This window comes from Pristis pectinata, chromosome 16 (genome assembly GCF_009764475.1).
Source record: "Pristis pectinata isolate sPriPec2 chromosome 16, sPriPec2.1.pri, whole genome shotgun sequence".
In the NCBI taxonomy this organism is placed as follows: Eukaryota; Metazoa; Chordata; class Chondrichthyes; order Rhinopristiformes; family Pristidae; genus Pristis; species Pristis pectinata.
This window is the reverse complement of record NC_067420.1, coordinates 5,978,354-5,999,617: the sequence shown is the minus strand read 5'-3', so window position 1 is coordinate 5,999,617 and position 21,264 is coordinate 5,978,354. Positions and strand designations below refer to the sequence as shown.

The 21,264-nt window shown below is 45.7% G+C and overlaps 2 protein-coding genes across 2 annotated transcripts in view; one reads left to right on the top strand and one right to left on the bottom strand.

Moving 5' to 3' along the window:
* Nucleotides 1-3,722, top strand: part of npepl1 (aminopeptidase like 1) — a 28,326-nt gene extending 24,604 nt beyond the window's left edge. The window contains exons 9-12 of the mRNA XM_052031230.1: nt 331-454; nt 1,652-1,828; nt 2,348-2,458; nt 3,052-3,722. Coding sequence (XP_051887190.1) covers nt 331-454; nt 1,652-1,828; nt 2,348-2,458; nt 3,052-3,219 — 580 coding nt within the window. The 3' untranslated portion in view covers nt 3,220-3,722. The remainder of the gene's footprint in view (nt 1-330; nt 455-1,651; nt 1,829-2,347; nt 2,459-3,051) is intronic.
* Nucleotides 3,723-4,162: 440 nt separating this feature from the next.
* si:dkey-11f4.7 (piezo-type mechanosensitive ion channel component 2) overlaps nt 4,163-21,264 on the bottom strand; it is a 162,460-nt gene continuing 145,358 nt past the window's right edge. Inside the window, 7 exon segments of the mRNA XM_052031661.1 lie at nt 4,163-5,509; nt 8,337-8,546; nt 10,150-10,248; nt 12,347-12,463; nt 13,156-13,325; nt 14,396-14,488; nt 19,744-19,932. Coding sequence (XP_051887621.1) covers nt 5,257-5,509; nt 8,337-8,546; nt 10,150-10,248; nt 12,347-12,463; nt 13,156-13,325; nt 14,396-14,488; nt 19,744-19,932 — 1,131 coding nt within the window. The 3' untranslated portion in view covers nt 4,163-5,256.

Genomic DNA, 21,264 nt, shown 5'->3' with positions numbered 1-21,264 from the left:
TTCCTTGGAAGGTGTGGGGGGGGGTGTGTGTGTGTCAGTGTTGGACAGTGTGGGGTGCGTGTCGGTGTTGGACGCTGGTTATAGTTAAGTGTGGGTGTATGTTGCACGACTATGAACATACAGAACAGTGATGGATGATACAGTGCAGATATGACCCCCTGGCTTCTGTTGTTCAATTGTAGGCTGTAGTTTTAACAGCTCTCAACTGCGAGCATCATATCAAGATTACCATTTTTTTGCGCTTCAGCTTTTGCCAGTACTGCTGTAACACTGTTGAATGAACACTTCTCTTGTATATTTGGTTATTTAATCAAGTTCTCTTTGGTACAGGACAGTTGAAATCAATAACACTGATGCTGAGGGCCGCTTGGTACTGGCAGATGGAGTTGCCTACGCATCCAAGGATCTGGGAGCAGATATCATCCTTGACATGGCAACACTGACGGGAGCACAGGTACGTGCTGACTTTTCAATGTGTTTATGCCCCTGGTATTACCAGTACTTACCATCCATCCCTAACTGCTCCTACCCAAGAACAGTTAGTCTGGAGCCACATTGAGGCTGGACCCAGTAAAGATCAGTGAACTGGATGGGTTTTTATCTCCAATCACTAGTTTCATGGTTCTGTTGCTGAGACTAGATTTTTTAATTTCAAATATTTATGTCATGAGGGGATTCGAACTTGTGTCTCTGTGTCAGCGGTCCTCCTGTAAGGGGGGCATGACCAGTGGAAAATGTTTTTGTAAGAGGACCCTAGTTTCACCATTAAATCTCAGTTGACCTTTGTCAGTTTCTAGTGGTTATTTAGGAATGTCAAAACCTGTTACTTAGAGACTTACAAAGCCTCGTCCCCATTCCTCCCTGTTTTCCCCTCTGCCCCTGGTTTCCACTGAGAACCATGACCCCTGCTGGGCCACAACCATTCTTGTTGGCCTCTGGTGTTTGGTTATCTCCTCCAGCACCTTGAGCTGCTGCTGCTCCTCTTTGTTCCACTGGAGGAGCGTCGATATGTTTGACTGCTGAGCCTGGTCTTGTCCACCCATTAAAAGGGTTCAGCAGTTTTGTTCTGGGTCGTCTCTAGGCTCAGATAAGCTGCACGCAGTTGAGGGACATCAACACTAATGCCTAATGTAGAGCAGGTCAAATCCACCATTGGACTCAACGTTTCAGGAACAGCCTCTTCTACCCCGCCATCAGATTTCTGAATGGTCCGTGAACCCTACCTCATTATTCCTCTTTTGCGGTATTTATTTATTTTTGTAACTTATAGTGATTTCTGTGGCTTTGTCTTGCACTGTACTACTGCCACAAAACAACAAATTTCAGGACATCTGTCAGTGATAATAAATCTGATTCTGACATTGCTGCTCTATACACTCACATACACTACTTGCATATACCCCATACGACGTGGAAGTCTTCCACACTCCCACAACACTCGTCGAATTCTGTATCATTCAGTCCTGCTGTAGTCACTAACTTACTCATTCTCTCAAACTGTGAGCAAGTGCCCAAACATAATACCGTATCAGTGTTTTGATCAAGAGGTGATGACACACAGGGTATGTTTTTTGGTAGCAGCAGAGTCAGTGTATCTGATTTATTGGAGAAAGGTAGGATGGTGTGATTGGAATTCTTGTTTTCCCTGCAGGGTATCTGTACAGGGAAATACCATGCTGCTGTCCTGAGCAACACCGAGGAGTGGGAGGTGGCCTGTGTTAAAGCCGGTCGGAGCAGCGGAGACCTCGCCCACCCTCTCGTCTACTGTCCTGAGCTCCACTTCAGTGAGTTCACCTCTGCCGTGGCTGATATGAAGAACTCCGTCGCTGTAAGTGTATGACAAGCTGTGGGGAATTGTGTGCTCTCTGATGGGAGGCAGTGGGATTGTGCTATTCTTTCCTCTTTGTTTTATTTTTGATATTGGCTTTGGAGAGAAGGTGTCAAAGCCTTAACCTGGCTCCCTGCTGGGCAGTAAACAATTAGCTTTTATAAAGAGACATCCCAAATCGCTTCACAACCAGCAATGTGCTATTTGAACTGTAATTCCAACAGTTATGTAGCAAATGCAGCAGCCAATTTGTATACAGCAAACTTCCACAAGCAGCAGTGTGATAACGAAAGAGAGATGCATACTGAGCAGAACTCCAGGGACAACTGTCCCATTCTTGCATCCTTCTGAAAGGGCAGATGGGACCTTGGGCGTCCTCCTTCAGATGAGAGATTACACTGACAGTGGGGGGCTTCTTCAGTACCGCACTGGGATGCAGTAGGAAAGGTACAAAATTGGAGTGAGAAGACATGTGCCTCGGGGTTTTAGTTCCAATCCTTTTTTCTTCCTCTCTGTCAGGATCGTGACAACGCTCAAAGTTCCTGTGCTGGTCTTTTTATCGGTGCCCACGTTGGATTTGACTGGCCTGGAGTGTGGGTCCATGTGGACATTGCATCCCCTGTACACACAGTGAGTACATGGTACAGCTTTCCCAGCATGTAGCATCTGAGAATTGATGGGGGCAAGTTTAATTGTGGGTGAGGGAGAGTGGGGGAAGCAGTACAGGCAGGGACTAAAGTTTTAGACATTTATGGTCAAACCGTGTGAAACCTGAACTAATCTGCAATGGCATAACGCACTGAACTGCTAGCTGGCGACACTGTACAACCTACTACCTCAGCCAAGTGTGATGGCCTTTGTAGGCAAGTTGGAGTGCTTTAAACTGCTGGAATTATGATTTGTTCCGCTAGCTTGCATTTCTTTACATGCTTCTGATAGCATTGATCTCTTCACAGTTTGCAAAAGCACTAGTTTTTAAGCAATATCCATGCAGCAACTTGTTAATCATCCCAGTTTCTCTGATAGTTTAGTATTTTTGTCCTTTTTTTGCGCATTGTCATTGTATTTTCTGTGCCCTGCATGCTGCCTGCCTTACTTTCCTTGTGCGTATCTCTGCTTCTGATTCATAGCGCACTCCATTGAATCTTAAGACTTTCTCCACCCCTCAGCTGACAATTGAACTGTAGACAGTGTGGATTGTGACCTGTTTATTCTCTCTGCAGGGTGAGCGTGCGACAGGCTTCGGCGTTGCCTTCCTGCTGGCCCTGTTTGGCCGTGCTTCCAGAGACACCATGCTGAACCTTGTCTCCCCGCTGGGCGCTAGCACAGACACACACCTGGTGCCGAATGAGGGTGATGGCAGCTTGTCCAAGCGCAGGCGACTGGTGTAAGAGAAGCAAAGCTCTCTACATAGTTATGTCAATGATGTATCTACACAAATCAATTGACTGTCCAGGTATAACGGGTCTCACGTGTCACTGGCTGCCCTGCTTTTTTCAAGGAGATGGTTTACTTGTCATCACGAGGGAGCTCAGAAGCACTGTTAGCCAGAGGGACAAATCTCATACTGGTGTCTCACTGATGTCCTGATTTTTTTTTTCCTCTCCAATCTGAACCAATAAGGTTTAAGGCAAAGCCTGTACAAAGTGTCTCTAAACTTTTCCTCCCCACCACTTCACTCTGATGTTGGTAACAAATTCCACTCAGAAGAAAGCTGCTGTGAACCAGCCAAGAGACTAGGCACATACACCCCCTACTGTACCCAGGGCCCACTTCCAAAGAAGCTGAGAGCTGCTGTCCTACATGGGCTTCATTCTTTTATAGGACATTCTCTATTTGATTTAAGACGATGAGCAGATTGAAATGCCTGATCTTATTAAACTGGTTTGCACAATTTTATTGCTGTTAACTACTTTTTACGGGATGTGTGTCATTTATACTTGTAGATTTGTTTTAATCTGGAGCCAGCCTGTACCCAGCCTACTCCCCCCACCCAGTCTCATAGTTCTAAAGGGTAGACCACTTGGTAATTAGAAAACAGATCCAAGGATTCATTTGCATCTTAAAGCAGCAAATTCTCTCTCAGACACTCACAGGGCAGAGGCAACATGAAGAGGTGCAGAGTTAACTTCTTGTGGTAGAGTTTACACCCTGAGATTTTATTTTCTTCAGGCCAAATAAAATGGGCAGGATGAAAACTACTGTACCCATTTAGGATTCATTCCAAGCTTCTTTTATGCTCACTTTGCTCTTTCAATGTCAAAAAACCTGCAGGAAGACCAACACAGAACCCACTGTAAAATAGGTAACAGTTTCAAGATTTATTTATAGAAATGCAAGGTGTGCTGATGGCATAGAAACAGGACAAGGTTATTTAGCTTAATGAGATGATAGTTGATCTGTAGACATTCCCTTTTCCTATATCCCAAAATACTCACCATTAATGAAAATTTCATCCGCTTTTGCAAAGCAGAAGTACTGTTTTCCCCATCAGTGGGAAGCATAAATCTGCTCAAGGTGCAAAGTTTCAAAGTGCCAGGTTGTAGAACTTCAGCAGTCCTTGAATCCTTCAGCCCCTATAATGTGTGGTGTCACTCCAGAATAAACGACATTGGGCATTCCTGCTGGAAAGGAGAAAGAGGCGGTACTGTTGTGGGGCTCTTGCTGCCACTTATCCAAGTACAGCTGCTGCAGGTTTCCAGGATGTGCCAACTGTTCCTTCAATCACACTCAGTTGTGACAAGAAAAAAATTTGGAGTAAATCCCATTCCTTTCCACCGTAAAAATTCATTCAACACCATGCTATGGTACTATTCAAAATTACAATGCAAGTCAAATAAGTTTCTTCCAGAGATGCTGCCTGCTTTTGAGCCTGCAGTTTGAAGAGGTGGCAAGGCAGATGTGCCAAAGTATATCAATGAAGGTCCAATGCAGCACAAATCAGACAATGCCAATGTTCAGTAGTTATGCAGTTAGGATGTTCAGTAGCAAATGGTTGTAGCCACTGATAGAGAAAAGAAAGATGGGGAGGGAGTGAGGGAGGGTGAACTGCTGGAGTTGATGCCAAACCTCATTTGCAGCTGTCTTTTCCTGTTATTTCTGAGGTGTTCTTGCAGCATAAGGTGGCACTGGCTACAAAACTGTACAATGGCTGAGGCAGAACGAGTTGAAGAGTTAATTTTTTTTTGGCAGCAACTGAGTTGACCAGTAATGCTGAGGCTCATTTATGCCCACTTAAAGAACAACAACTGTTCTGGGGCTTAAAAGGTTCAAGCTAATGCATTCAGAAGCTAGCAGACATGCAAATTTTCTCTCTCATTTGTGGCACTGCAACAGAGTTTGAAGGAACCCAGAAGCTTCCCCTGTGTAATGTTGAAGTAATCGGTCCTCTTCTGTGTGTAAAAACAGTTCAGTTCAACCTGAGTCAGTCACTGTTGTTTCTCCCGTGTCCACTTGATCATGGTCTCAGGGGAACGGTAAAGGAAGATGAGTTTGGCAAAGAGTTGTTCTTCCAGTTCTAACTCCCCCATCTCACGGACCAGGAAGATATCAGTGCACAGCTTCAAGATTCGATCTGGGTTCGGCAGTTCCTCAAACATAATGGAGCGGGAGATGCCATTGAAGAACTCGCGGACAAACTTCCCAATGACCAGCACCACAGACATGTACAGACCAATGATACTGAGGGAGAAGGGAAAGATTAATCAGTTTGTTAACTGCAGTACATCATCAATTCAAAAAAATAACAAGATGCTGGAGGAACTCGGCAGGTCAGGCAGCACCTGTGGCAGGAAATGGACAGTTGGCCTTTCAGGTCTAGACAGAGGGGAGAGGGGGTGGGCAAGAGCTCGGGAGGTGATAGGTGGGGGCAATAAAAGGCTGTAGATGATGGAATCTGATAGAAAAGGAAGGTGGGGAGGGTAGGTCGGGACAGTTGGGGGGGATGGGGACCCGGTGGGAGGAATGTGTGGGTGATGGGAGTTGCAGAATGCCCAGAGTCATTCTCAAGTTAGCCCCAAGTGATACTAAACCAGCTTCCTTCGTCAGCACGTTTCAGTGTATTTGGATGGCAGCATGCGGTGCAGCGGATAGAGCTGCAGCCTCGCAGCGCCAGAGATCAGGTTTCTCGACTGTAAAACACAGGGCCATGTAGGGCAAATTCAACAATCAAGGTGAAAATCATGCAAGGTGATTTAGTTTTTTAAAAATTATTTGACATGATGTCTGCCATGCATCAATGCAACTGGATAACATTTTCGAACCTGCTAATTATGTGTACGGTAGTTACTATAAACAAAAAACAAAGACTGTGTCAGGCAATAGATTAGATGGGGGGGGTGGGGCTTACAGTAAATCGTCATTGTACAACCAGTAAAGTCAATTTATTCAGAAAATATTCAGTTTAGAGATGAGAAGAACCTCTAGCAACTTCTTTTAATCTAAGCAGGGTATTTTGCCACGAATACAGGATAGAGACTGACGAAGTATGTGCTTAAATTCATTGTGTGTGCAATTTTAGCCTTTTTATGGTCATATCATTTTCAGGTCTTTGCTTGACTTCAGTTATAGACATTTACATTGCAGAGGGCAGCCTCATCTCCAAACCCCGAGACCTGGGACTCAATACCACCCTTTGCGTCTGGATCCTTGACTTCAGACCACAATCAGTGAGGACAGGCAGCAACATCTCCGTCATGATTATTCTCAACACTGGTGCCCCACAAGGCTGCGTCCTACTCCCCTCACTCACGACTGCGTGGCCAGATTCTGCTCTAACTCCATCTACAAGTTTGCAAATGATATCACTGTAGTGAGCCATATCTCAAATAACAATGAATCGGAACACAGGAAGGAGATAGAGAGCCTAGTGACGTGGTGCCATGACAACAACCTTTCCCTTAATGCCAGCAAAACAAAAGAGCTGGTCATTGACTTCAGGAAGTTTGGGGGGGGGGGGGGGGGGGGGGGGTCAGTGCCAGTCGTTCCTATTTACATCAATGGTACTGAGGTCAAGAGGGTTGAGAGCTTCAAGTTTCTAGGAGTGAACGTCACCAAATAGCCTGTCCTGGTCCAACCACATAGATGACACGGCCAAGAAAGCTCACCAGTGCCTCTACTTCAAGAGGCTAAAGAAATTTAGCATGCCCCCTTTGACCCTCACCAATTTTATCGATGCACCACAGAAAGCATCCTATCCGGATACATCTTGGCTTGGTATGGCAACTGCTCTGCCCGCGCCCTCAAGACAGAGTTGTGGACACAGTTCAGCACATCATGGAAGCCAGCCTCGCCTCCAATAGACTGTCCACACTTTGTCCCCCTTTGACCCTCACCAATTTTATCGATGCACCACAGAAAGCATCCTATCCTGATACATCTTGGCTTGGTATGGCAACTGCTCTGCCCGCGACCTCAAGACAGAGTTGTGGACACAGCTCAGCACATCATGGAAGCCAGCCTCGCCTCCAATAGACTGTCCACACTTCTTGCTGCCGCGGTAAAGCAGCCAACACAATCAAAGACCCTCCCACTCCATTCATTCCCTCTTCCCCCTCCCATCAGGCAGAAGATACAAAAGCACGTACCACCAGGCTCAAGGACAACTTCTATCCCGCTGTTCTAAGACTATTGAACGGTTCCCTAGTATGATAAGATGGACTCTTGACATCACAATCTACCTCGTTATGACCTTGCACCATATTGTCTACCTGCACTGCACTTTCTCTGTAACACTTCATTCTGCAGTTATCATTTTACCTTGTACTACCTCAATGCACTGTTGTAATGAATTGAACTGTATGAATGGTATGCAAGGCAAATTTTTCTACTGTATCTCAGTACATGTGACAATAACAAACCAATTTACCAATGAACCAATTTACCAGCCATTTGGCACGTTGTATCTACACTGTCCAAAAAACAGAACTACTCAGATTACTGTCTCTTCCCAATTCTTGGGCTTTAGCTTCATCTGTTACCGCTTCAAGTGTTCTTCCAGGTACTTTTAAATGTGGTGAGGGTTTGTTTCATTGCCACTTTCAGGCTGAGAGTTTCAGACCCCATCACTCGGGGGAGAAAGAAAGTTTGCCCAGCTCCTTTCAAATCTCAAACAAAAAATTGAAAAACTGCAGCTAGTGGAAGCCAGAAATAAAAACAAAAAATGCTGGAAACACTCAGCAGGTCAAGCAGCCTTTGTGGAAAGAGAAATCCTGTTAATGTTTTGGGTTGAAGAACCTTCTGAATGGACAAAGGGTCTTCCACCCATCAGCACTGTTTCTCATTCCTCAGATGCTACCTGCAGCACTTTCTGTTTTTATATCCCCTCAGATCTCTACCAATTAACTTGAATCGTCGTTTGGATTTTGACCTATGTTTCTTAGCAGAGGTGTTACCTGCTCCCCAGTTTATATGGCAGCAATGGTACGCATAGTAAAAACAGGTATCTGGTTTCCAGCTGGGAGTGAGGTTGACTACAGCCATAATTGGTCTATGAATGGAAATCATTTACCCATATCCAGCCAGGAACCCCAGACTGGAGGGGCTGACTTTATCGTTGAAAATGATGAGTTCCATGTTGCTGCAACCCCAGCTTGCACAGTGGGGGCTCCACTCCTTGATATTCCACCACTTGGCCTTGGTGTTTGAGGTGTTGCCTTGTCCTGGCTCTTCTTCCAACTGCAGAGAGATGTTCCTGTAGAAGGCAAGGTTGGCCTGGTCACTCCTAGAAGCATGTGCACCTGTTGTGAAAGCAAAGCACACATGAGATAATGGTATATGTACGTTAGTATTGCACATAGTTGTTACTTCGAGGTTGTATTGGTTATCTATTTTAAGAAACTTGCATGTTTAACTCCGAGTATACACTTAGTTAGATGGGGACTCAGTTGAAGATAAACTAACTCCAGTAAAGATGTTACTTGAAGCACTATGTCTAAACACGTGAAAGAGTGGCAGCAACTGTACACACTGGCAACGTGGCAAGGACATTTGAAAATCCCAGGATGCAGAAAGTAAGACTGGGTGAATTTGCACATGTCTGGTGAAACAGAAGGTGTTTGTTGAAACTGATTAAGATCAGTGCTCTCAAAAAGTGGCCTCACAATGAGGCAGCTGCTTCAGCTCAAACTGAGTACACAGCAAAAGTCCGATAATCCACTATCCGACCATACAGAAATCCTGATGGTTCGGTATCTGGATCACGTAATTTTCGCCACACTCCTTTTCGACTGACCAGGATCCCGTTTCCCGCACTCCCTTTAAACTTAGCTGGTTCACTGGGAAATGTATTATGATAATGTGTACTCATTTGAGAAAAGTGAATTAGAAATGTGTTTAGGAATAACATCCAGTAGTCCAGAAAATTAGCTAATCCAGCACCAAAATTCTGCCTGTGCTGGATTTTTGGAGTTTACTGTCTTGGCAGGCTCGGGAAATGCAAGTAGAAGGATTTTTAATCCGTGTTTTACCCGTGCAGATCTATGCATATCGGATGACCTATCCTGGGCCCAGCATATTGATGCAATCACAAGGAAGGCACACCAGCGTCTTTACTTGGAAGGTTAAGGAGGTTCGGTTTGTCACTGCTGTAACAAACTTCCACAGTATCCTGACTGGTTGCATCATGGTCTGGTACAGCAATTTGAATGCACAGGAACATAAGAGTCTGCAGAGAGTAGTGGACTCGGCCCAATACATCACAGGCACATCCCTCCCCACCATTGTTATATCTACATAAAGCATTGAATATCCATCACCAAAGATCCACACCATCCAGGCCATGCTATCTTCTCGCAGCTACCTGCAGGAGGTATAGAAGCCTGATGTCAGGAGGTATAGAAACCTGAACCACCAGGTTCAAGAAATGATCTATATGGACGGTATGCAAGACAAGTTTCTCACTGTACCTCGGTACATGTGACAATACTAAACCAATTTACCAGCTACTTCCCCTTAACCATTCAGTTCTTCAACCAACCTGCACAATCCTAATCACTACCTCAGTATAGCAACACCATGACCACTTTGCACTACAATGGACTTAGTTTTTTTTTGTTCTAATTGTGTTCTTTCTTGTATAATTTTCTATTATTTGTTGTTAATTTATGTTTTTCTTGTGAAATCATGTATCTGACGCTATGTGCCTGTGATGCTGCTGCAAGTAAGTTTTTCATTGCACCTGTGCACACATGTACTTGTGCACATGATAATAAACTCGACTTTGAACATGGCAACTGTTGGCTAGAGTGTCATGGTGAGCAGGTCCACCAGCACTCCAGCTATGTACCCGAAACAGACCCACACACGCAGGGCTTGAGGTTAACTGTTGGACACTTTACTCACCTAATCGCAGACGAAAAGCTGGTTTGGCTTCAGTCCCACGCATTGCTCGAATGTATTTTGGCAATAATCCCTCAATTACCCTAATTTGAAAGAGAATGCTTGTCAATGCTATAAATAAAAACAGGTCGAGGCCAAAGTAAACAGTGGACAAGAGTTACTGGGCTAAGGAGGTGGAAGGGGTGAGAAGAGCAGAAGGGGAAGGACAAGGGGTTGGGGTGGGGTGAAGAGCCAAGGGAGAGTGTGGAAGGGGGAGGGGACGGGTGACGAGGTATAAAAAGGAAGAGAGAGGGAAAGTGAAAGGTGTCACAATTAGAAAGTGTGACATTGCTGAAAGACGGGTCGGCATGGAGAGAAAACAGGAGGCAGGGCATTGAGCAGAACTGGGATGCACTGAGAAAGGAGAGAGTGCAGGGCTTTGGGGCTTGAGGAAGCAGGCCAAGAGGGCAGGAGACTGGTCCAGATGGGACCGTATCTGAGTGGGTCAAGTGGAGGTGTTTAAAGTCAAGGGCCAATGCTAAGATAGTCGAGAGGGAAGGAAAGCATGTTCCCAACTGCAATAACATAGTCTCCCCAAACTGCACAAGATTTAAGAGTTCCTCCAGCTGATCACTTTTAACAGACTGATCCATTCCTCTATTTGGCTCTTTCTTGGATTCAGTGTACAGGTGACAACTCAGCACTGGGCATCTCAGTGAGAAAAGGGCAGTTGGCCTTCACGTGTCCAAACCAGGCAGCAGCCCAAATCCCTGCTCCCTAAAGTCACTTGAAAACAAGTTCCCGGAGCAGTGGGGTTCACACCTCTTTTCTGTCACAATGTCTCATTCCCCAGTTCCTCATCCCACTGAGCCTCCTTTCACAGCAATCCTCCCCCACCTGCTTGTGTCCTGTTACCTCTCACCATTACACTTCTTCCACAGCTACGAACATGCAGGCTCACGTATGAATAAAGGGAAATCAATGGCATTGTGACTGATAGACTTGTAACCTTAACTCTGTACTCCCACAACCTTGATAACCTTGCTTCACAAGATCACAAGACAAAGGAGCAGAAGTAGGCCATTCGGCCCATCGCTTATCAAGAATCTATCTACCACTGTCTCAAAAAATTTCAAAGGGTCTGTCTCCACCATCTCTCGAGGAAGACTTCTAAAGACTCATGACCCTCAGAGAACAAAAAATTTACCTCACCTCTGTTTTATTCTTCAACAAAGAGCCCAGTTTTAGATTCTCCCATGAGGAACCATCCTCTACAGCTTATGAGAACCCCTCAGCATCTTTCATGTTTCAGTTACATCCCCTCTCACTCTTCTAAGCTCCAGCAGACACAAACCATGCATGTACAACCTATCCTCATGAGACAACAAGCCATTTTGGGTGTCAGTTCTAGTAAACCTCCAGAACTCTTCCAATACATTTACATATGGATACCAGTACTGCTGATGTAGTCCCACAAACACCTTTTATAACTTTTGTATTCAATCCCCTAGTAAGCTTTCCTAATTACTTGCATGCTAGCCTCTCATTCTCGACTCTTAAAGCTTCTGCACTTCCTCTGATCACCATTTCTCCATGGCTCCAGAATTCTATCTCCCCTTCTTCCCAACACTAAAGCCCAATGCTTCAAGCAGTTCCAGGATGCCAGACAGCAAGTAAAAAGCCGTTTGACAATTGGTTGCCACTGATGACAATGAGTTCAGTTCTGGAGCTAATAGTTGTCTGGAAATCTGCACCTCTTCGAACAGAAATTGAATAGCAGAAGACGTCTGAGATTTTTGTAGGGTTTTGTGAGCTACAGGATGGCGAGACAGAAACAAGTGAGTGAGAGAGGGAGACAGGGAATGAGTGAAGGAGAGATAGATGGGCAGTGGAGATAAAGATGAGGCGATTGAGATGGAGAGTAAGGGAGAGGCAATGGAGAAAGGCAGAGAGAATGAAAAGAGATGAGCAATAGTGTGAGAATGAGGAACAAAGTGAGCAAATGAGAAAGGGAGTGAAGGACTGGTGGGCTAGACAGATAAAGGATGAGAGGGCTATGGAGAGATTGAGAGTCTGGAGAAAGGAAAATGCAAAGAGGAAATGATGGCAGTGATACATATTGTAACACAGAAGGAGTGAAAGAGGGGGCAGAATTATTTAGTTGAAATGTCAGAGTGCCTAAGGCAGCACATATCAACTTACACTGGCTCCTTACGGAACCCTTCCAACAGCTGAACCAACTCCTTTCTGACTTCCTTGTCTGTGCAGAGCACAGTGTGCTTACCAAAAGTTTCGGGATTCAACAAGAGAGAAGCGTTCCTATGGGGACATGAGAAACAGAGATCAGCAGCCTGTCAGAGCAATGCCAATCGGGATTGATTCATGAGATAGGGTCACTCAGCTATGCGGGTCCACAGTTGGAACAGACACCCGAGAAATAACAGAGTCCACAAGAAGCAACCTGTAAATCCTGCCACCTGTGAGGGCAGGTAATACTGGAGATATCCTTCTATTGTTACGGTATGCATTAGATACAGAGTAAAACTCCCTCTACACTGTCCTGTTAAAATCTACCAGGAGAAATACAGAAACAGAGTGACACTTCCTCTACCCCATTCCATCAAATATTCCCAGGACAGGTAGAGTAGGGGTGAGGTACAGGGTGAAACTCCCTCTGCACTATCCTGTTACAAGTGTACCATATATTAAGACCTTGATATTGATACCAGCCATGTTGTTTTGTTACTGTCTTGAACGAAGGATTCTTTGCCTACAGCTCCTGTTCTCCCCAGTGGCCTGTACATGAACCCCACTGGTCCACTTTGTAACGGTGTCTTGGGACAACAGTTCCTTCCATGGGAAGGTGCAGGATGCCAGAAACAAGGGCCCAGAGGCTCCACTTCTTCCTCCCCTCATTTAGATGGCTCAACTGTGTTTTGCTGGCAGCAACTGCTGGTATGTGTCAGTGCCGAAGGGTGCAAATTCCCCTCTGCTCCCAGCTGATGCTTTACCTCAGGATGGTCCAGTGCAGGTGGACACGAACCTGCGAAGAGTTGATTATTTCCTCTTTCATCGCCCTGAGGCTGGCAGGACTAATGCTCCACAACAAGTTGGCGTCACTCTTGATGTGAGCCACCATTATGTCTTCGGGCATGTAGTTCACCAAAAACTGCATAGCAGACTACAGAAATGAGAAATAATGTTATAACATGCTCAATAACTGACTCCTGCCACCTTCATCCTGTCCATCTCTTCCCACGACCCTGAACTCCATCTGTGAGGCTTTTGTTAATTTCACATCCCATATAGGTCATCCTGACCGACTTCCCTCTTCACAGCCAAGTTTCATTTCATAATTAACCTTAAGTCACTTTTTCCTACATCTGAGTCAACCATAATAACCAAAATGAGTAATGGAGCAAAAGGTACCCCTGGACTACACCACAATAAACTAACTCCCAGTCTGAAAAACATCTGGGTATCGCCACTCTCTATTCACACTACTACCTTGAGCTTAATCCCCCAGAGTTCCATCTACTAAACAAGTGTCCTGTGTGGTCTTACAAAGAGCACCATTTGAAAGCCCCTATCCATCCACTGCTGTATTGTGATCATTGTTTTCCTTCTAAACAGCACAACACTCAGAAACTATTTGCCTTTCACAAATTACACCGGCTCTCCTTGATTAACTAGACCTTTCTATATGAAAGCTTATCTTGTGAGTTAAGGTGTATATTGAATGTGTGTACTCTTAAAAACAAGTCTGCCTTGTGGTGTGACTTTTGACTATTGTAGCAGACACTGGTTAAAACAAAGGTCAAAATGGTGCACATGGTGAGCATGTGTATACCTTTAAGAACCATGTGTACTACGTGATATGACTTGACACTTGTGCCAACCAATGTTGTTAGTTGAGTGTTGTCTGTCTTCAATAAAGGATGTTTGTGTAATAACCTTTTTATTTGCCTTACAAACTGTGGACACTACATTTGGCATTTTATAATAACTTTCCCATCCACTATTCTTAGGTTGACTGGCCCGTAGTTTCCTGGATTATCGCTCTCTCAGCCCTTGTTAGAACGTGGATGCAATAATGGTACCTGAGCTAATGATGATTAAAGGATTCTGGCCAATCCCCCTGCTACCATCTCTGGAGGGTAACTCCTCTACCCTCTGATTGCCTTGTCCAATTGAGCTCCCTCCCCTCTGCCTTTCCCAGTGGGATCCAGACCCATCCAGTGTGGAACTCACCGGGTAGAGGGTGTACTGACTGGTGAGGCTGTTATATGCGGCGGTGGAGAGCGGCCTGAGGTTCTGTTGCTGTGCACTCATCGTGAACAGAGGCTGCACCAAAAGAGACAATTTTAGAACATCCACTTCGTGACAACAACTTCCACCATCACCACACAGTTAGTATGTTATAAACCTCCCAGTGCACCAACAGAAATTGATGCCGAACCAGATCAATATTTTCTCCAAGAGGTTCCTTCTCTTTCTTCTTTGTCCAGCACACTGAGGCCTGTATCGGTGTGGCCTCCTCTCCCACAGAAACAGAAAGCTGCGTCAACTTTGCTGCCCACTTGCCCCTGCTCTCACCTTCACACCGTGCATCTCCAGCTCCCATTCCCTTCTCTATCTCCGCTTCAAAGAGTGTCGATCAACCAATACCCAGTGACTGTCAGCCACATCCTCCTTTCTGTTAGGGTCCCTTTCCATTCTGAACAGTGAATTTTCTGATTTCAGGTAACGCTTTCCTCCTGCGTTTCCCCTCCCTCCACTTCTGATCCTCCATTTTGTGTCCACCCTCCCTTGTTTTGTCTGCCTCTGAACTCCATCCCTCCCCTACCTGACTCATGGCTCATCCTTCACGCACCCCCTCAGTCCGCTGATCACCTACCAGCCCTTGTCTCACATGGACTATCCTCCCGCTACTTTCTCAGTCCCGATGCAGGATCATGACCTAAAATGTCGACAGTTACTTCACCAACCGCCCCCCACCCCCCCACAGATGCTGCTCGGCCCGCTAAGTCCCTCCAGCATCTTGTGTGTTGCTCCAGGTTCCAGCGTCTGCAGTCTCTTGTGTTTCTGCCACACTTGTTCTGATTGTGCCGCCATCCATACTAGTGCTTTGGGAATATTTCCCCTTTTCCACAACTGAGGATTCTCCCCTTCACTGTAACAGTGAGGACCACCGACTTCCCCCCCACCCCCCCACCCCACCTGTTTGTTCTCCATGCTCCATCAATTCTTTCCCACAACCAGAACTGGGTTTCCCTTGACCCCACTTCCTACCCCAGCAGCCACATTCAGCGGATCAACGCGCAACCCTTCCTCTCAGCCCTCCCTCTGCGGTACTCTGGTTCACTCCTCGGGCACCAGCAGTGACCCCTCCCCTTCAGACGGCACCTCCTGATGTAAAGCACAAGGGACAGAATACCTTCCCCTCCCAGGGCTCTATGCTCCCTCTCTGGGTGAAGCAACCATTTACTCGTGCTTCTTTCATTTCTGAATTTGCTCTTCACTATGTGGTCATCCCTAAACCATGGACCACACGTAGAGCGTGACCACTTTGTGAAAGATCTCTGTTCAGTTTGGAGTCATGAGCCTGCCTCTGTCACTGAAATACTCGGTCCCACTCGCACTGCCCTCTCCGTGCTTGGCCTGCCTCACTGCTCGGTATAAATGTCAGGAATGACACCTTACCTTTCAGCTGGGCATTGTATGGCTGTCCAGGTTCAACACTGAGCTGACCAGTTTGAGATAATTATTCAGTTTCTCCTACTTACACCTCCTCTAGAACCACCTTGTGTATCTCTACTACCTTACATTTCATTCCTTTTCACCTGACATCAATGTTTCATTTGCATTTAATTTTTCCTGCTATCCACCCCATCACAGACCTCCCTCTCTGTTCCTTCTCCCTTTCTCTGCGTTAAAACCTGTAACCTTCCCAGTTCTGAGGAAGGGTCATCAACCTGAAACATTAACTCTGGTTTTCTCTCCACAGCAGCTCCCTGACCTGCTAGGTATTGTCAACACTTCACCTTGACTAATCCTGCCTCCATTATCCTCAGTCCACTGAAGGAAAACTCCATTTCCTGTTACAGATTTTACATAGAATGTAGAACACAGAACAGCACAGTACGGGCCCTTAAATAAACCTACCCCACGATCAATCTAATCCTTCCCTCCTACACAGCCCATAACCCTCCATTTCTCTTACATCCATGTGCCTATCCAAGAGTCTTTTAAATGTTCCTATTGTATTAGCCTCTACCACCACCTCCTGCAGTGCATTCCAGGCACCCACCACTCTGTGTAAAAAAACCTACCTCCAACGTCTCCCCTAAACTTTCTTCCACTCACCTTAAATGGATATCCTCTGGAATTGGCCATTACTGCCCTGGGAAAAAGGTGCTGGCTGTCCACTCTATCTATCCATCTCATAATCTTATACATCTCTATCTAGTTGCCTCTCATCCTCCGTCACTGCAAAGAGAAAAACCTCAGCTCGCTCAACTTTTCCTCAAAGGACATGTTCTCTAATTCAGGCAGCATCCTGGTAAAGCTTCTCTGCACCCCCTCGAAAGCTTCTACATTCTTCCTATAATGAGGTGACCAGAACTGAACACAGTACTCTAAGTGTGGTCTAACCAGAATTTTGTAGAGCTGCAACATTACCTCGCAGCTCTTGAATTCAATCCCCCGACTAATGAAGGCCAGCGCACCATACACCTTCTTAACAACCCTATCAACTTGCGCGGCAACTTTGAGGGATCTATGGATGTGGACCCCAAGATCCCTCTGTTCCTCCACACTGCTAAGAATCCTGCCATTAACCTTGTACTCCGCCTTCAAATTCAATCTTCCAAAGTGTATAATTCCACACTTTTCCAGATTGAACTCCATCTGCCATTTCTCCCCCCAACTCGCATCCTGTCTATATCCCGTTGTAACCTACGACAACCTTCAACACCATCCAAAACACCTCCAACCTTTGTCATCTGCAAACTTACTAACCCACACACCCACCCCCCACCTCCCCAAACTTCCTCATAAAAATCACAAAGAGCAAGGGTCCCAGAACAGACACTGGTCACCACCCTCCAGGCAGAATACTCTCCATCTACTACCGCCCTCTGCCTTCTGTGGGCAAGCCAGTTCCGAATCCACACAGCCAAGTCTCCATGGATCCCATGCCTCATGACTTTATGAATGAGCCTACCATGGGAAATATTGTCAAAGGCCTTACTAAAATCCATATACATGACATCCACTGCTCTACCTTCATCAACTCGCTTTGTCACCTCCTCGAGAAACTCGATTAGGCTTGTGAGGCACGACCAGCCCCTCACAAAACCACGTTGACTATCCCTAATAAGCCTATCCTTCTCCAAATGCTTGTAAATTCTGTCCCTAAGAATCCTCTCCAATAGTTTATCCACCACTGACGCAAGACTCACTGGTCTATAATTCCCAGGATTATCCCTATTACCCGTCTTGAACAACAGAACAACATTTGCCATCCTCCAATCCTCTGGTACCACTCCTGTGACCAGGGAGGACGCAAAGATCATCGTCAACATCCCAGCAATCTCTTCCCTCACTTCCCGTAGTTACCTGGGGTATATCCCATCCGGCCCTGGGGACTTATCTATCCTAATATTTTTCAGAAGCTCCAACACCTACTCTTTCTTAACCTCAATGTGGTCCTGTTAGCCTGTTCTATGCTGACCTCACATTCGTCAAAGTCCCTCTCCTTGGTGAACACTGAAGCAAAGTATTCATTAAGGATCTCCCCTACCTCCTCTGCCTCCAGGCACGTTTTCCCCCTTTATCCCCGAGTTGTCCTATCATCCTCCTGTTCTTCACATTCTGTATGTGTAGAAAGCCTTGGGGGTTTTCCTTAATCCTACTCGCCAAGGCTTTCTCGTGTCCCCTTCTAGCTCTCCTAAGTCCTTTCTTAAGCTCCTTCCTGGCTACCTTATAATTTTCAAGAGCCCTGTCTGATTTTTGCTTCCTAAACCTTAAGTATGCTTCCTCCTTCTTCTTGACTAAATGTCCCACCTCTCTTGTCAACCATGGTTCCTTCACCCTACCATCCTTTCCCTGTCTCAGTGGGGCAAACCTATCCAGAACCCCATGCAAGTGGTCCCTAAACGACCTCCACATTTCTGCTGTGCATTTCCGAGAACATCTGTTCCCAATTTACGCTCCCAGGTTCCTGCCTAATGCTGTCATAATTAGCTCTCCCCCAATTAAAAACTTTCCCATATCGTCTGCTCCTACCCTTGTCCATGGCAATGCTAAAGGTCAGAAAGTTGTCACTATCTCTAAAATGCTCACCCACCAAGAGGTCTGTCGCCTGACCAGGTTCATTGCCTAGTACCAGATCCAGTACGGCCGCTCCTCTGGCCAGCCTGTCCACATATTGTGTTAGGAATCCTTCCTGGACACACCTAACAAGTTCTGCCCCATCTAAACCTTTTGCACTAAGGAGGTGCCAATCAATATTAGGGAAGTTGAAAAGACTCATGACAACAAGCCTGTTACGTTTGCACCTTTCCAAAATCTGCCTACTTATCTGCTCTTCAGTGTCCTGGTTGCTATTGGTGAGGGGTGGGGGGGGCTATAGAATACTCCCCAATAGAGTGATTGCTCCTCTTGTTTCTGACTTCCACCCACACCAACTCAGTAGACGATCCCTCCACGATGTCCTCCCTTTCTGCAGCTGTGATACTTTTCCTGATTGGCAATACTGCCCACCCACCACACCCCCTCCCCTGCTTTTACCTCCCTCCCTATCCCTTTTGAAACATCTAAACCCCAGAACATCAATCAGCCAATCCTGCCCTTGTGACAGCCAAGTCTCCGTAATGGCCACAACATCGTAATTACATGTACTGATCTATGCTCCAAGTTCATCACCCTTATTTTTAATACTTCTCACATTAAAGTAAACACATTTCAACCCATCCGACTGTTTGTATTTATGCCCCGTTCACTACCTATCCTTCCTCACAATTTCTCTGCACCGTGCATCTACCTTTACTCCAAATGCTCCATCATCTGACCTAACACTCTGGTTCCCATCCCCCTGCCAACCGAGTTTAAACCTTCCCGATTTTGCTCCAAGTCCTGCTCAAAATTCAATCCAAGCCCCACTGTCTGCATAAAGCGCAGTAAGGCTTGAGCACACGTTCTAGACCACCACTCCAGTGCAGTACTGAGGGAGAGCCGCACTGTCGCATTTTGGATGATGAGTTAAACTGAGGCTCCATTTTCCCTGTCATGGGAGTACAATCAATTCCTTGCCAGTAGTCTGAAGTGAGGGGAGCTTTTCCTAGTGCCTTGGATAATATTTATTCCTCAGCCAACTGCAGAGAACAGATCCTCTGATTCTCATTTGGCTTTGGATCTTGCTGTGCACTCATTGGTTGCTGAGTTTCTTACACTTAACATTTACTGAAGTACTTCACTGGATAGAAAGCTTTTAGGATATTGTGTGGTTGAGAAAGATTCTCTATAAACACAAGTTCTTTTTTCCCTTTCCTATGTCAAAGATTATGAACAAGTTACGTTGCTCACATTCTGCTCACCTCATATCCACCGATGCTGATCTTGATGGAGACGTCCAGGGGCTGGCTGGTCACTCCACCCACAGACTTGACCAGTGACATGAAGAGCAGTGGGAACCACACGACACAGATCAGCAAAGCAATGATGAGGCCCCCCATCCCGTATTTCACCAACATGTTCTTCTTCTGGCCGACTGCCTGAGGATACCTCTGAGGAGAATGCGGACACATTTAAACAGGGAGGTTACAGAAGATCACCTTGACTCGGGGAAGAGAGGCGTGGTACCCTGCAGACTCAAGGGACGAGGTCCAAACCTTGTCTTTCAAATAAAACGTCAACTTCAAACCCAAACTACAGAACACAATTGCAATACAATCCAACTCTCAGGGGCAGGTTTCATTAATTAAGACTGTTTCATTAATTAATTAAGACTGTTTCAGAATGGGAAAACAAGTTGACAATGCAAGACAAGAGGCCTGGGAGGTGGATTTGCACCTTTTTAATTAATGGATGGGAAGTACTGCAGCAGACAGCAGGGTACACGTACAACATTGTCTGAAGCTTTGCTGGAAGAAGGAGAGATATCATGTACACCTTATTCCTACACAGAGCTGTACAGCACAGAAATGGGCCCTTCAGCCTACCACATCCTTGCCAACTATTTTGTCCGTCTACACTAATCCAATTTGCATCTTTAGGACCATATCTTTCTTGTCTAAATGTCTCTTAAGCGTAGTCATTGTGTCCGATTCCACCTCCTCCTCTGGCAGCATGTTCCAGATATCAACCACTCTGCGTGAAAACTTTCCCCTCAGATCCCCTTTGGACCTCCTTCCTCTCACCTTATTGTTTTTGATACCTCCCAGCATGGGAAAATGATTCTGTCTACCGTATCTTTGCCTCTCATTATTTTATCTACCTCTATCACGTTGGCTTCAGGGAAAACAAGTGCAGCCTATCCACTCTCTCCTTATAACTGAAGATCTCTATCCTCTCATTAGACAACTGGCAAACCACACTGCATCCTGCAATGCTGATCCCTGCGCCTATAATACAGCAAGAGAATCACAGAAGCAAGAGAAATTAAGGTTTAATTTTAAGCTGGTGCACTCAGTGGGTAGTGATGGGATTGGGGGGGAGGGGCAGGGGGAAATCAGGTACTGTCTGGTTTTACACCAGCCCAGTTTTACACAATGGAAAATAAGTGTCCCATCCGGAGCCATGGAACAGATTGGGTTAAAATCAAGACTGAACACAGTGACACTGAGGAGAGAACACAGTTTCATAGAGGAAGCAGAGGTTTCAGGGCACGGGTACTCCCCACTGTGAATTAGACAAGCAACTGCATTAAAGTCTTCGAATGGATTAATCTACACTGACTGCATTTTAGAGGAAGTTATTCTCATGATGCTTCATATTCTGATTTTATTGTCTGCATCAATAACGAAAACAAAAACTTTGCTAAAATTGAATGGGCGGAAGAGAAGTTGGGCAAGACAGGGGCAGACACTGGGTGTTGATCTACAGATTTAATAGAGGAT